This window comes from Octopus sinensis, linkage group LG2 (genome assembly GCF_006345805.1).
Source record: "Octopus sinensis linkage group LG2, ASM634580v1, whole genome shotgun sequence".
Classification (NCBI taxonomy): Eukaryota; Metazoa; Mollusca; class Cephalopoda; order Octopoda; family Octopodidae; genus Octopus; species Octopus sinensis.
Window position 1 is genome coordinate 56,528,127 of NC_042998.1, and position 14,869 is coordinate 56,542,995.

Consider the following 14,869-nt stretch of genomic DNA (forward strand, 5'->3'; position numbering starts at 1 on the left):
CTCCTCTCCACCTTATTTCTTGCATACAACATACGTCAACACGTCTCCGTTCAAGCATCTCGACTATCTCGCCAGACCTACCTTTCAGTGTGCCAGCGTTGAGAGTGCCCACCTGAGGGGGTGGAAGGAATTGACCCGAGAGGCCCAGGGACGGGGAGCAGTGCCGTCATGTACCTGAAAAGAAGAAGAAAACTCGCATTTGGCAGAATTCATAAGCAAAGCAATGAACTTAAGTTCAACCTGTTACACTGCACTAACATGTTTTTGCGCCGTATGGTCACCCCATATATAGAAGGGGTGGTATTGGTTAAGGCCTTTAGGTGTTCATGGAAGAAAAGCAAAGGAAGGCAAGGTGAGATAAGGACTTCCGGTACTGGTGGTGGGGGCGGGAGGGAGGGCGGGCGCACTGCGCACTGGGAGAAGACGAGATTTAGGCGGCAGTAAGAAAGGCAAGATTTGAGATGGAAAGGTTTGCGGTCGTGTGCATAATTTTCTATGAGTGGAAGTTGGGAAAGATGGGTTAGAGAATTAAGCGATAGAAAGAACACCAGATTGAGACGAGATGTTTTTTTTTGCGGTCGTGTGAATAAGTTTTTGTGAGCGAAAGTTTATATGCTTCAGCTAGCATTTGAGACGAAGGATAACGATAATATATGGGGGACACAATAATAAGGCTTGATGGTGATAATAATACTTGCAAAAACAATGAAAGAGGGACAGGTCGTGAACTTAAATATGACTTAGCTGATATTATTCATCATCCTGCGGTTCGTAGTTCGTGTGTTATAGCCAGGAGAAAGCAATAATAAGGGCGGTCAAGCCTCGTGCGTAGGGTTTTATAGGGAGGGGGAGCGAAGGTGTGGGTAGAAGCCTGTGGCAGCGAGTGAAAGTGAATATATAGAGAGAGAGGGAGAGAGAGAGAGAGAGAGAGAGAGAGAGAGAGAGAGTAGAGGGGGAAGAACATGGTGATAACAGAGGGGCAAAAACAACACTGCGCACTGGGAGAAGACGAGAACCCAGCTCAACCACCAATACCTCACATCTTTCGTTCTATGACCATTATGACAACTGTCAACTACACACCTCAATGCAGACACATGATGAGAAATTTGAAGAGAGGGGAAACAGTCAATTATTTCCACCCGAGTACTTGACTCATACATTATATTATCAACCCCTGAAAGGGATGTAGCAAAGTCAACTTCAACAGGATCTGAACTAAAGATATAGAATGACACAACTAAATTTTGCAAGGTATGTTGTCCAGCACTCTATGGAATCTGCCAATCCAGCACCACAATAAACCCACAATATATCCATACTTACTGAAATGTTTAAAATAATATTAGTTATTGACTAATTTCTTTCTTCATAGAGTAATCATTTGGGCAATTTTTAACTATCTCATGAGATGGTGGGTAATCTCTGAAATTCAATCTGCCAAACTTTTGATTTATCCACAGTGAATCTCAGTTCATTTTTCTATTGTTCTTATCAACACCAAGTTGGAGACAATGATTTAGTTCAGCTCAACCATTCATAATCTCTGTCTCATAACATATCTACTAAACACCCTAAAATAAGCGAAGACAAAGTTCATTTCAAGAAATTGACAACTGACTTTCCTCTTGCTCATTTAAGCTGAGATAAGAAGTTTTCTACCTTTACCTCCATTGCTATGTCAGGATGAAAGAATTCCAGCTGTTGTCAAACACTTTAGTTGGACTGTCTGTGCTTTGCACAAAGCTTGATGGGTTTTCATACATGATGCAGGTGTGGGTTTATGATTGAGAATGTTACTTCTCAATCACATGTTTTCAGGTTCCCTACTGCATGACAGCTTGGGCAAATGTATTCTACTATAGCCCAAGCTGATCAAAACTTTGTGAGTAGAGTACATGGAAATTGAAAGAAACCTATTGTGTACATAAGGAATGACTTTGATCATGTCTGTTTGCTCAGGACAGCCCTAAGAATGAACACCAATGCTGGATGCAGTAGCGGTGAAGAAGAAAAAAAAATGAAGTAATAATAACAGAAGCAGCAACAACTTCTAAGACAGATGGTTCATTATCTAATTCAGAAATTAGTGAAGAATTGAAACAAATGGAAGAAATGAACACAGAACAAGTAGAGTAATGAAAATTGAATAGATGTTTTATTAAAGCCATTGTTTTCTGAATATCAATTCATTTTTTATATCTTTTCTTTTTGCTAGAACTTAATGTAAAGTTCTTTAATGGGTCAGCTTGGTATTTTCTCTGCAATGGAAACAGTAAATAGAGAATTAGTTAATATATAAGAAATGACTCGGTAATTTTCAAATTATTCTGTTTTCTTGCCAAAATTTTTCTTTTTTTTTTGTCAGAAGTTACAAAGTGACTCAATGGCCTAGAGTTTCATAAGTTCTGTTCACCCTGTTTATTCTACCAAATCTTATTTATTTACTCATTTATTATACTTTTGTTAGAAAAGCCTAGTGCAATAAAATGATTATCAGAAAGATTTAAAATTTGAACGAGAGGGGTAATGTCAAAAGCCAGCGTGAATTCATCTACGTCAGGGGTCAGTGAACCGAGGTAAATTACCCCAAGCAGGGTAAAAATGAAAGTCTTGGGGGTAATGAGGACTCATTAGATATAAGTAAAATTATATAAAAAATGTGTTCTTTGTTACAACAAATTTTTCTTCTGGCATGAAGAGGCAGTCAAAAAATTGCTGCCTTTTGCAACAACCTACCTTTGCAAAAAAGGATTTTCTATTCTTAATGAACATAAAAACAAAACAGAGTAATTGATTGGATCCTAAAGACTATCTAAATTGTTCTAGGATCAAAATACCCCAATTTTGATGTAATTGTAACAAAAATGAAACATCATGTCTCCAAAACTTGAAGTGAAAAAGTTTCTAGAAAAATCCTTTTGTTTCATAATGAAGATATTAATTTATTTTATTGCATTTGTTTTATACTTTTTATATTCATTATTGTATTCTCCATATAAATAGATTCAATAAACGTTTTGAATTAAAAATCTATGATTTCCTTCCTTTCAAATCAAGTGGGTAACATTGGTGTAAATAAAATATATTTTGGGGTAATTGGTTAAAAAAGTTCCCCGACCCCTGCTCTACATAATACATTGACTAGAAATAGAATCAACCAAAATTCAGTCCATGGATGAGAACTGGAGATAGACTGGAAATAGTTCCAAGCAAAAATGATGTAGACAGCTAAAGTTATTCTGTTTGTATACGACAAGAGTTCCACATGTTTCTATTTACACCATCTTACATACATATTTGTTTACCCTTTTAATTGTTTCAGTCATTGGACTGTGGCCATACTGGAGCACTGCTTTTAGGGTCAATCAAACAAATCAATACCATTGCCAACTTACGAGGGAACAAATACAAAGATACATGCACCACAAACACACATATTCATATATATACATACAAGCAGCTAAGCCCAGTTTTACCTGATCAGTTTGGATGATGTGATTGTAAAACCTGCTCTGTGTAAGCATTCGACTTGTTTGGGCACGCTTATGTCAAAAAACAATTTCAGAATGACTTTTTTCTGTCAAAACGCTAAAAATAACTGACCAACAAAAATTTGAAAAAAACCCAAGATTCAACCAAATCAAAAAATAAACCCAAATACTAAGTGAACAAAGATGAACCATCTCACTTCCATTGCCCATGTGCGCACACACACATACCCCACCTTTTACATATACACACATATATTCAGAGTTGAAACGCTGTTTGATTTATTTTTCAGTGTACAATTTTCATCATCCCACTACCAAGTATGACATCACCCCTTCCTTCTTTATTCATCTATCACCCCTTCCTTTCTCATTCATAAACACAAGAGTATTATTATAGTAGATTATCTCGAGCTATGAAAAAATACAAAGCCCAGCATCACCACTGGATGATTCTACACATCTGTGTAATTTTTCGCGCAATTCCACCCAGCTGTTTGACCATGAATCCCAAGACAAGAAAGAATTGCCCATGTCGAATGTATATGTATAGACTCTGGTAACAGGTTTGATCTGGGGCTTAGCAACAACATAATGACTAAGATGAGACATACTAATCAAGAGTCCAGAACATAAACTTCACATGCAAATTGAGCTTGAATCACATAAATGAAAATTACCTTTTTTTTCTTTGAAGTCCGTTGGTGAGAAAATGGTTGTATTTTTTTGACACTGGGTGAATTATGTATAGAATCTTTAAGTGTTGTAGGTACTGAAAAAAATAAACAAAAAGAAACATTACACACACACACATATATATATCATCATCATTGTTTAACATCCGCTTTCCATGCTAGCATGGGTTGGACGATTTGACTGAGGTCTGGCGAACCACACTCCAATCTGATCTGGCAGAGTTTCTACAGCTGGATACCCTTCCTAATGCCAACCACTCCAAGAGTGTAGTATATATATACATATATATATATATACATCAACATCATCATTTAACATCCATTTTCCATGCTGGGTTGGATGGTTTGAGATATATATGGCCTCAGTCCACTTATGCATACCTTACCTTCTTGGGACACAAAACCCTACTTGTGAAGACCTGTTGAGGCAAGTGAAAATCAAAAATCAAAATCGATCAACATGAATGGAAATTGTCGCTGTGATATCAGTGCTGGTGGCACATAAGAGAACCATCTGAACGTGGCCGTTGCCAGTGCTGCCCTGACTGGCTTCCGTGCCGGTGGCACGTAAAAAGCACCATCCGATCGTGGCTGTTTGCCAGCCTCGCTTGGCCTCCGTGCTGGTGGCATGTAAAAAGCACCATCCGACCATGGCCGTTTGCCAGACTTGTCTGGCACCTGTGCAGGTGGCACGTAAAAAGCACCCACTACACTCATGGAGTGGTTGGCGTTAGGAAGGGAATCCAACCGTAGAAACATTGCCAGATCAGACTGGGCCTGGTGCAGCCTTCTGGTTTGCCAGACCCCAGTTGCACCGTCCAACCCATGCCAGCATGGAAAGCGGATGCTAAACGATGATGATGATGATATATATAAAGAGAGAAACAAAAGAAAGCTTTAAAAAAACCAGAAACTTGCTAAGTAGGAAGTAAATGTGTGTGTGCTTAGATCATTATCAACACACACATTTATATATAGACATACATGAATAAATATGCCACAAGAGAGTAATCACATTAGTAGAGTGTGGGCAGATAAAAGCAAAGAATGAGTAAATTTGTTCTTTTTCTCTCTATCTATGCGATTGATCTACGAAAGCTTTCCAGAATAGTGGCAGTTACGTTTTGCCCATAGACTGTTTGGTGATAACCCATGAGGAAAGGGTTGGTGACTCAATGGAGATTAGGTTACTATTTCTAACATGTCTGGCTACCACATAGAGGTTTTCCTAGTTGGTTCATACAAACGCACATACAGACACATTCACACACACAAAGCAGATATAATAGAAAGATAATATAATCAAAGTATCCAGAATATGTGATACAAAGACCCCTTGACTGGGAGGAGGTGTAGTAGTATTGAGGAAGGTGGCTTTGTACCAGCTGATGAAAGGTTAAAAAGAATAATAGAGAAATAGGTGATAGGAGTCATGATGTAGTAGAGATACAAGAATACCTCAGCTAGAACAGAAAGGAAAGAGACAGAGGGTGGTGGAGATGTATCAAGACATACCCTCAAGGTACTGTGGGGAGTAAATATAGGTGAAGTGGTACAGAGGACTAGGATGGGTAAGTAGGCAGCAGGGATAGAGGGGAGAAGTTTCATACAAACATGAGGAAAGATGGCTTGAGATGAGATAGAAGTGACAGTGAGAGATATAGGAGTGGTTGGGGGTGGAGGTGTTATGGTAGAGATGTGAGGGTATAGGGAGTGATAGCAGAAAAGAGGTATTAAGGATGAATTATATAGCAGGGTAGAGAGACAGAGAAGTGGCTGAAGACTCAGGAAGGAAGTGATTGGTGGAAAAGTGGTCAAGGAAGATAATGGCTAAATGGAGGTAGTTCTGAGGTGAGGAAGAGGAAATCTATATATATAAAACTGTAGTTGTGTGAGTGTCTGTCCCCTTCGATTTAGATTCCTAACTACTCCCACATTTTGCGGTGCAGTTTAACCAAATTCGGGTATCTTATAGTCGTGATTCATATCGAGCCCGTCTGGGTATTAGCGCGCGTCTATGATGAGTCTACGATTTTAAAAATAATTTAACATCATTTTTTATTCCATTTTAATGCATATTTTTTCGTGTGTCAATGGCGGCGGAGTTGGCGTCCACGCTCACAGCTGCACCTGTGTTGCTTCTCCTCCTTCTTCCCTCCCTCGTGAAGCTGTGGGGAAGGGAGTGTAAGGAAATCAACGTCATAAAGCATTGTCAAGGAGACCAGCGTTCTTTTAGAACAACGACTTCATGGCTTGAAGACACCAAAATTACCATCATTTTTTATTCCATTTTTAATGCATTTTTTTGCTATTTTTTTTGCTATAACTCACTAAAAATGCTTATATAGTTATTTCCCTTACGGAGTTACATACCTGCTTCTCAAACGTGGCAGGCACTTCCTTTTACACCAGCTTTCTATTTTCTTCCAGTACTGTCTCAACAATGGTGCTACTCCGGAGCAGTGGAAAACTGCCAGTGTCATTCCTCTGTTCAAAAAGGGTGACCGCACATCACCTGTCAACTATCGCCCAGTCAGTCTCACTAGCTGTATTGCAAAACTGATGGAATCGTGTGTCAGAGAAACACTCTGGAACTTCTGGAGCTCTCACAGTCTCATCCGACCCTCACAATATGGATTTGTCCCTAACTCCAGCTGCAGTGACCAGCTTGTCGAGTTCCTTGAGGACATTACTCAGATCACTGACAGTGGCTCATGGGTGGATGTTGTCTACCTTGACTTTGCTAAGGCTTTCAACTCTGTGCCACACAAAAGGCTTATGGTGAAACTCTCTGCAATGGGTGTGGGGGATGACCTTTTTAACTGGTTGAAATCCTTCATCCTCAGCCGAAAGGAGGTAGTCACAGTTCTAGGACAGCACTCTACACCATATGAGATGTCATCGGGTGTACCACAGGGATCTGTCCTTGGTCCCCTCCTGTTTGTAGCATACATTAATGACATAGATGCCAATTTAAAGAATGCCACAGTATTGAAATATGCAGACGACATCAAGCTGTACCTTGAAATCAAGAGGACTGATCCTGATGTCTACAACTCTTTCCTGCAATCAGACCTAGACACAATGCAGCAATGGATCACAGACTGGCAACTGAAACTGGCTGTGGACAAGTGTACCACCATGCATTTTGGGAGAAAAAACCCTGCGTCCACATACTCCCTGTACACAATTATTATTATTATTTAAACCCGAGCAACGCCGGGCGATACTGCTAGTGTAATATGTAACTATTCTGCTCTTGGCTGATTATGGTAGCTAAATAATACCAGAGAAAGAGAAGTGATGAGATGTGGGGGGACATACTTGATGGAGCAGAGTTCTACAATTATAAGCATTTACCAAGATAGTTTTAAGATAACAAGTCTGCTGTGGTAGGTGGGATTTGATACTTGGAAACAGAATTTTCAATTCAAGTTCATTGTCATCATCATCATCATCATTAGTCAATGGCCACTTCTGACATGGATTGCCACAGTCCAAATCAGTTGTTGGTTCTTGTTAACTAACTCTCTTCCCAGAATCTTGCTCAAATGTTTCAATATTGATTTCGTTTCTGGGGCTGGATGACCTTCCTGTCATTAATTACGTTACAGAGTATACTGGGTGCATTTTTGTCACTGCACCAGTATCAGAGAGCTTGTCATATTCTTGACAAGATATGACAACCTCTCCAGAATGAGCAGAGACAATGTGAGGTTCTCTCGATCCTACATCATCTTTGTTCATTTGCCAACTACATTTATAGGGTTAACGGGTGCATTTTATTGTAGTACCAGCACAAGTGAGGTTGCCTTGCATCTCATAAGACAAGCACTTGTTACTATATGATATGTTTGTTCAGTCAAAGTAATGTATCTGAGATGGTGAGAAGATGAGATGACATGTGAGGAATTAGGATGTGAAGGTTGAAATTTGCAAGAGTATAATGGCAGGAACAGTGATTGGAGGGAAAGTGTAATAGATGGGAGGATTCAAAGAGGGGTCAATGGTAAATGTGAGTGTTGGATGCCAACAGCAAAGGGCTTGGGGGAAAAGGAATGATGACTGGTAGTACAAAAAGTGTGACGGAATGGTGTATTGGGTGTTGTCTTCCTTAGTTATACCAGCAGAGTAAATATGAATGGATGGGTAGTGAGAGGGTGAATGATATGGAGAAAGTGTGATAATATGGTGTATTAAATACTACTTTCCTTAGTTACACTGACAGAATAGACAATACAGTAAATAGAAGAGATCTGGTATAGAGACAGCGTGGATAATGGAAAGATAAGTGATAGAGTGATGCATGAGAGAGGTTATTTGTTGATTTGATAACTTTGTATGTAGATATCTTTAAATTTTGTATACTATATCTGTTGTTGTTCATTAGCCAGAAGTCAGTTAAAAAGATAAGACAGTTTTCAGTAAGCAACATTAAATATATATATATTAATAACACTGTTAGTTTCCACAATGTTGTCTTTACAGTAGATAAACATTTACAGCCTAAACACAAACCTCAAAAGTCACTTTCAAACTTGTTATTTTGTTTCATTTAGGATGTGTGAACATTTCCAGTGCATTCTATACAGCAATTATAATAAATTTGACTCGACTCTCCTTTTTTCATACACCATAATATTAAAGAAAAGTCAATGTATATCAGACAAGAAATATGTTTTTCTGGGAGTTCGTTGTCCTTAATTATGTCTGTGTATTATGCACAAGTGCATATAGAATTAGTCAAATACAAGACTCAAAATAACGGACTATACTCTCCTTGAAAATGTGGCCTTTTCCCAGTGCAATTATAAATAATTATTTGGATAATGATAACTTTTATAATTCAAAACTTGCCAAAACTAGTGGCACTTGAATTATTCTCGCGGGTGTTCTAGAAACAATCGATATAGACAGTAATATATTAAATACGATTGCTGTTACTTACTTAAATAATCAGGAACATTTTCTAGCTTCAAAGATTTCTGAGAAAATTGTAATTTTGCATCATGATGTAAAACTTCTTTATCCCTTGGATGAGCTTGGAAAAATGACTACAAAAAAAAAGTATAGATAAGGGTCATCATAATAGTGGTCTATAGCACAAGTAATCACTTCTTTTGTAGGAGGACATGGTTGATTTGCTGATTAAATTATTTAACTGTTTTGTTTTCTGTTTTGGGAAGATGAAAGGCAAAACAAACCTCAGAATATAACTAAAAACATCATGGTATATTTGTCCTGAATCTTTTCACATGATTTTGGCAAAGGAGTGGGGACAGGGCCCATTTCCCTTTTCAGAGCCTTCATGAATGGTAGGAAGAAATAACCCTAAGATAAGAGACCTGGCCAGAATGTTTGCAACAGAATATTTTCCACTAAAAGCACCAAAGGCCAAGTAGTGGTGTTCAACCAGGAGATAGATTAAGTCTCCCACTCAAAAACGGTGCCTCCTATGAGCTTCCATAGTTTGTGTTTAACATGTTTAACTCATAAGGTACTGGTTGAACTGAGGCTGAGGTATAAGAGACCTGCCCAAGGTGCTGCACAGTGGGATTGAACTGAAAACCAAACAGTTGAAAAGTGAACTTTTTAACCACATAACCATGCATGTATCCAATTCTAAAAATTATGTCGAAACAATGCAGAGAATCAAGAATGCTATATATCAACTGAATTGACTTTGTCAGTCTCGACCAGTCTGCCTGGTTCTTTAACTCCATGATACAAACTTCCTGTTTTAAAGTCATCCAAATCAAATTGAAGCAAATCTATCAAAATATCATGCTATTTCATGCTTTAAACACCAGCTTAATGACAAAGTTACTTTACAGCATTCTTCATTATTTTAAAAATTAACTGAAACAATGATAGCGTATTTCAACAGAAATATGCTAATCATCATTCTCATCATAACTTTAACGTCCACTTTTTCATGCTTGCATGGATCAGCTGGAATTTGTTCAGACAAATTTTCTATGGCTGGATGTCCTTCCGGTCACCAAACCTCACTCGTTTCCTGACAAAGTAATATTTTCCCCATCACCAGACACATCTTCATGGAAGATGGGAAACAAATGATACTGCTTCTGTGTCAGTAACACTTCTTTACAACTATCATGTGATACTAAAGCAAAGAGGCATAAACACACAAATATACAATACGCTTCTTTCAGTTTCCATCTACCAAATCGACTCACATGGCTTTGTTCAACCTGGGGCTATAGTGGAAAACACTTCACCAAGGTGCCTTCACCACACAGCCATACCTGTGTCTGAAGGATTAATTACATATGAAGCAACAAGACGCTAAAACACATATCATACGGTCTACTACCACACTATCAATTCCTGCAGGACAGAATGTACTGGAATGAAGTGTGGCTTATCAAGAATATCTGACCTGTACAAGAAACCTATTTGAGTGAAGGACACTACTGTCTTCTGAGACAAAGCTGACCAAAGACAATAATATATCAGATTGATGGTTACATGAATTTTGATTAGATATTAGAAACTTACATTTAATTTCTTAGAATTTAGGACTTCTTGTCGAATTTCTTTTAGTCTTGCTTCTTTGACAGCTTTTCTTGTGCAGACATTCAAAGCATCCTGGTAAAAGTAAAAAAAAAAAAAAATGAACAACTGTAAGAAATTTATGCATTTATTATCATCGTTTAACGTCTGCTTTCCATGCTAGCATGGGTTGGAAGATTTGACTGAGGACTGGCGAACCAGATTGCTGCACTAGGCTTCAATCTGATCTGGTAGGGTTTCTACAACTGGATGCCCTTCCTAACACCAACCACTCCAAGAGTGTAGTGAGTGCTTTTACGTGGCATGGGCACGAGGGCCAGTCAGGCGGTACTGGCAACGGCCACATCCAAATGGTGTTTTTTACGTGCCACCTGCACAGGATCCAGTCCAGTGGCACTGGCAACCTCACTCGAATGTTTTTTCACGTGCCAACGGCATTTTTATGTGCCACCGGCACAACCAAATTGATTCTTTTTTTTCTTTTGCTTCAATCACTAGACTAAGACCATGCTGGGGTGACACCTTACAGGATTTTAGTTGAACAGAATTTTTTTTTTATATTGGGGTGATCCATCAGATTGGTCAATGAAAAATTAAACAAAACAAAAAAACAACTTTTTTTCATCACATGAATAATAAAACAGTTTTAATGGGCAATCATAATCAGGTTGCAGTCTTACTGCACTAATTAACTAAAAGTTGCACTTCATTTGCACAATACTATGAAACCATTTATTCAATATAAGCAAAGAATATTTGCAAATTAACCCTTTTGTTACCACATTTTTGTTGAAATAAACTGACTTTATTTCAATTAATTTTGAAAGTAATGAAGAATTTAGTAAAATAACTTTGTTATTATTAAGCAAGTCTTAACATGAGATTGCAATGGATGGTTTCAATTCAAATCACTGTAAAACAGGAAATTTGTATCATAAAACCCAGAGGTGCTTTTGAGAACAATGGCATCAAAAGGGTTAAATAGTTGCTTTAAGCAGTGTTGGGGTTATTCTCCTATTTGATACCTATAATTCTTTTCTCCATGCCTGCATGATTTAACCCTTTAGTGTTCACATTATTCTGCCAAAACCAATGCTTTTTTATCCACATTGTTTTGAACAATCATGCATTATCTTGTAGTTATGAGATTTTGATGAGGTAGCTGTTAATTTTTAAGATGATATTGTAGGGTTGGTGTGAGAGATCAGATATGGCCAATTTGAACATAAAAAAAGCAGAATACTTTTGGCCGGATATGGCCGGTTTAAATGCTAAAGGGTTAAACAGGGACTTATTTGAGGTTGGATGCTTTTTATGTTGCTAACCCTTCATCATTATCATCATCACCACTGTTTTAACATTCATTTTTCCATGCTCACATGGCCACACAGAATTTGTTGAGGCAGATTTTTTTTGTGGCTGGTTGCCCTTCCTCTCATCAACCCTCACCTGTTTTCAATTAAGGTAATATTTCCACATGATCAGACATGTTTTTCATGAAAGACAATAAATGAAGGACACTACTTGAATGACAGTAACAATTGTTTTTACAACTATCATGCAGTCCTGGCAAGAAGAGAGTAACATCCACACACACTACAGGCTTCTTTCAGTTTCCATTTACCAAATCCACTCACATGGTTTTGGTTGGTCCAGAGTTACAGTAAAAGACACTTGTTCAAGTTGTCATATAATGGGACTGAAAGAGACCATGATGCTGGAAAATAAGTTTCTTACCAAACACTTACACCAGTGCTATTGAAATTTAAACTTTTATGAAAAGTTGGTCTATCTTTTGATAAACATAATTAATCTTGCATAAGAGAAGTGATATCGTTAACAAAATTACTTTTAAAAAAACACATTTTATTTATTGTTATCCTCAATTACTTATTTCTTTATTGCCCACAAGGGGCTACACACAGAGAGGACAAACAGGAACAGACAAAGGGATTAAGTCGATTACACCCACCCACCCCCAGTGCATAACTGGTACTTAATTTATCGACCCCGAAAAGGATGAAAGGCAAAGTCGGCCTAGGCAGAATTTGAACTCAGAACATAATGGCAGACGAAATACTGTTAAGCATTTCGTCCGGCATGCTAACAATTCTGCCAGCTTGCCGCCTTACTAATGGAAACGTTGCTGTATTAGAAAATATTTCAAAGTTAATAGTTAAACAGTTGAAAAACACTTCTCAGTCTATTTATTAGAGGAGTTGCATTAAAGAATGTAAGTTAATAAAACAATTGTCAACTGTGCAGTGCTCCCACTACTTAGTGAGTAAAACAGTGAGCGAACTCTCCACAATAAAGAGAGAGCCTTTTGTAAGGCAAAGCTACTCAGTGCGAGTGAAAAGATACAAACTATCATTCTTTCTACTTGTGTGCTGAACATTTTTATTGACAGTAATCATCATCATCATCGTTTAACGTCTGTTCTCCATGCTAGCACGGGTTGGACGGGGATCTGGGAAGCCAGAAGGCTGCACCAGGCTCCGGTCTTATCTGGCAATGTTTCTACAGCTGGATGCCCTTCCTAACGCCAATAATATAACTATAATTTTAAGTATAACTATTTTAAGTAATAACTATAATTTTAAGTATAACATGTAAATCATTACAAAAACTAAGAAGCGTCATGGGATTTGCCAAAATACTTTGTACCAAAATTTGAAATAATTAATTCAAGGCTTCTTTCCAAGCTGGTATGGATTGGCTGGGTCATCATGGTCTCAGTTTTTATTCATTTGGATTTATTAAATCCAAATTATATTAATTTTGATGTGATTAAGAAGCAATAAAAATAATTTTTAAGAACAGGATTACAAATAAAGAATGTTGCTTACTTTTGATCTGTACTGAAAACCTTCAATTCTCTTCATATTGAAGTTGAATGGTTTGAAATTGCTTCCACTATCTCCTAAAAGAAAGTAGAGAAACATTTTAGAATATTTTATTATATAAAAATGAAAAGAAAACAGCACAACTGAAATTGCCAATACATATCAACAAAGAAGAACTAAGAACTTTGGACTCATCTGAATGATAATAATAATAATAATGAAATTATTGTATACAGTGCTCAGGTGCACCACAACTTGTCAGAAAGTGCATATAAAGTGTATGCAGTAATGTACAAATGTCTGGAAAGCGAACAATGTATGAGTCAGATACAGGATTGTGTGTGTATGGAGGGGAGAAAATCAGGTGTAGTGTTGGTGAATCTCAGAAAGCATGGAAGTTATGAAGGATGCAGTGCTTGTGTGTGTTTGAAGGATGCAATGCTTGTGTGTGTATGGAGGGGAGAAAATCAGGTGTAGTGTTGGTGAATCTCAGAAAGCATGGAAGTTTTGAAGGATGCAGTGCTCCGACAACTAACAACTGATGCCAGCAGTTTGTTTCATGCTTCAGCAACTCTCAGCGTGAAAAAATGTTTCCTAAAGTCATGGGAGCTGTGCTGTTTTCTTACTTTGTAAATATGCCCACGGGCGTTTGTTCAGAGTTTTTGTTTGTAAGATGGTTAATAATTTTATGGGTGTCTGCCCAGTCAGCTGCCAGATGTCGGAGTTTCAATGTATCCATGCCCAGGGAAGTAAGGCGTGAAGTAATGTACTAGACTAGCAACATCAAGGTCTAATACTACAATGGCCAAAGTATTGTAATCTTCATCAACATTATTCAAACTTCTTTTATTTAGTTACAATTAAGAACTACATTCCCTTTGTGTTCTGTGGCTGGCATTAAAAAATACATTTCAGCCCCCAAAATATCTACCTACATTAAGAATTCATATGAAAATCTGAAAATTTGCCATGAAAAACATTGTAAAAATGCAAAGAGAATCATACCTGATTCTTGTATTATAACTTCCTCGACTTCATCAAAGATTTCTCTCTCTTTACTATTTACAAATGATAAAGCTGTACCTTTCTGTTTAGCACGAGCAGTTCTGGGAATATATTTCACAACACAAAATATTAGCATGCATGAAACAAACAGGAATACAAGAGTTATGATGTTTAATTTGCAATAATGTAAATGACAAACATATTTAACTTTTTATTAGTTCAATTACCAGACTAGTTATACTGGAGCACAGCTTTTAAAAGGTTTTATTCAATCACATCAACCCCATTCCTTTTG

At 37.6% G+C, this 14,869-nt stretch overlaps 1 protein-coding gene across 1 annotated transcript in view; it reads right to left on the reverse strand.

The window, feature by feature from the left end:
* Window positions 1–2,136: 2,136 nt before the first annotated feature.
* LOC115230424 (probable ATP-dependent RNA helicase DDX56) overlaps window positions 2,137–14,869 on the reverse strand; it is a 32,354-nt gene continuing 19,621 nt past the window's right edge. The window contains exons 12-17 of the mRNA XM_029800621.2: window positions 14,575–14,675; window positions 13,573–13,646; window positions 10,709–10,798; window positions 9,135–9,240; window positions 4,172–4,263; window positions 2,137–2,261 (exon numbers count right to left, since the gene is read on the reverse strand). Coding sequence (XP_029656481.1) covers window positions 2,190–2,261; window positions 4,172–4,263; window positions 9,135–9,240; window positions 10,709–10,798; window positions 13,573–13,646; window positions 14,575–14,675 — 535 coding nt within the window. The 3' untranslated portion in view covers window positions 2,137–2,189. The remainder of the gene's footprint in view (window positions 2,262–4,171; window positions 4,264–9,134; window positions 9,241–10,708; window positions 10,799–13,572; window positions 13,647–14,574; window positions 14,676–14,869) is intronic.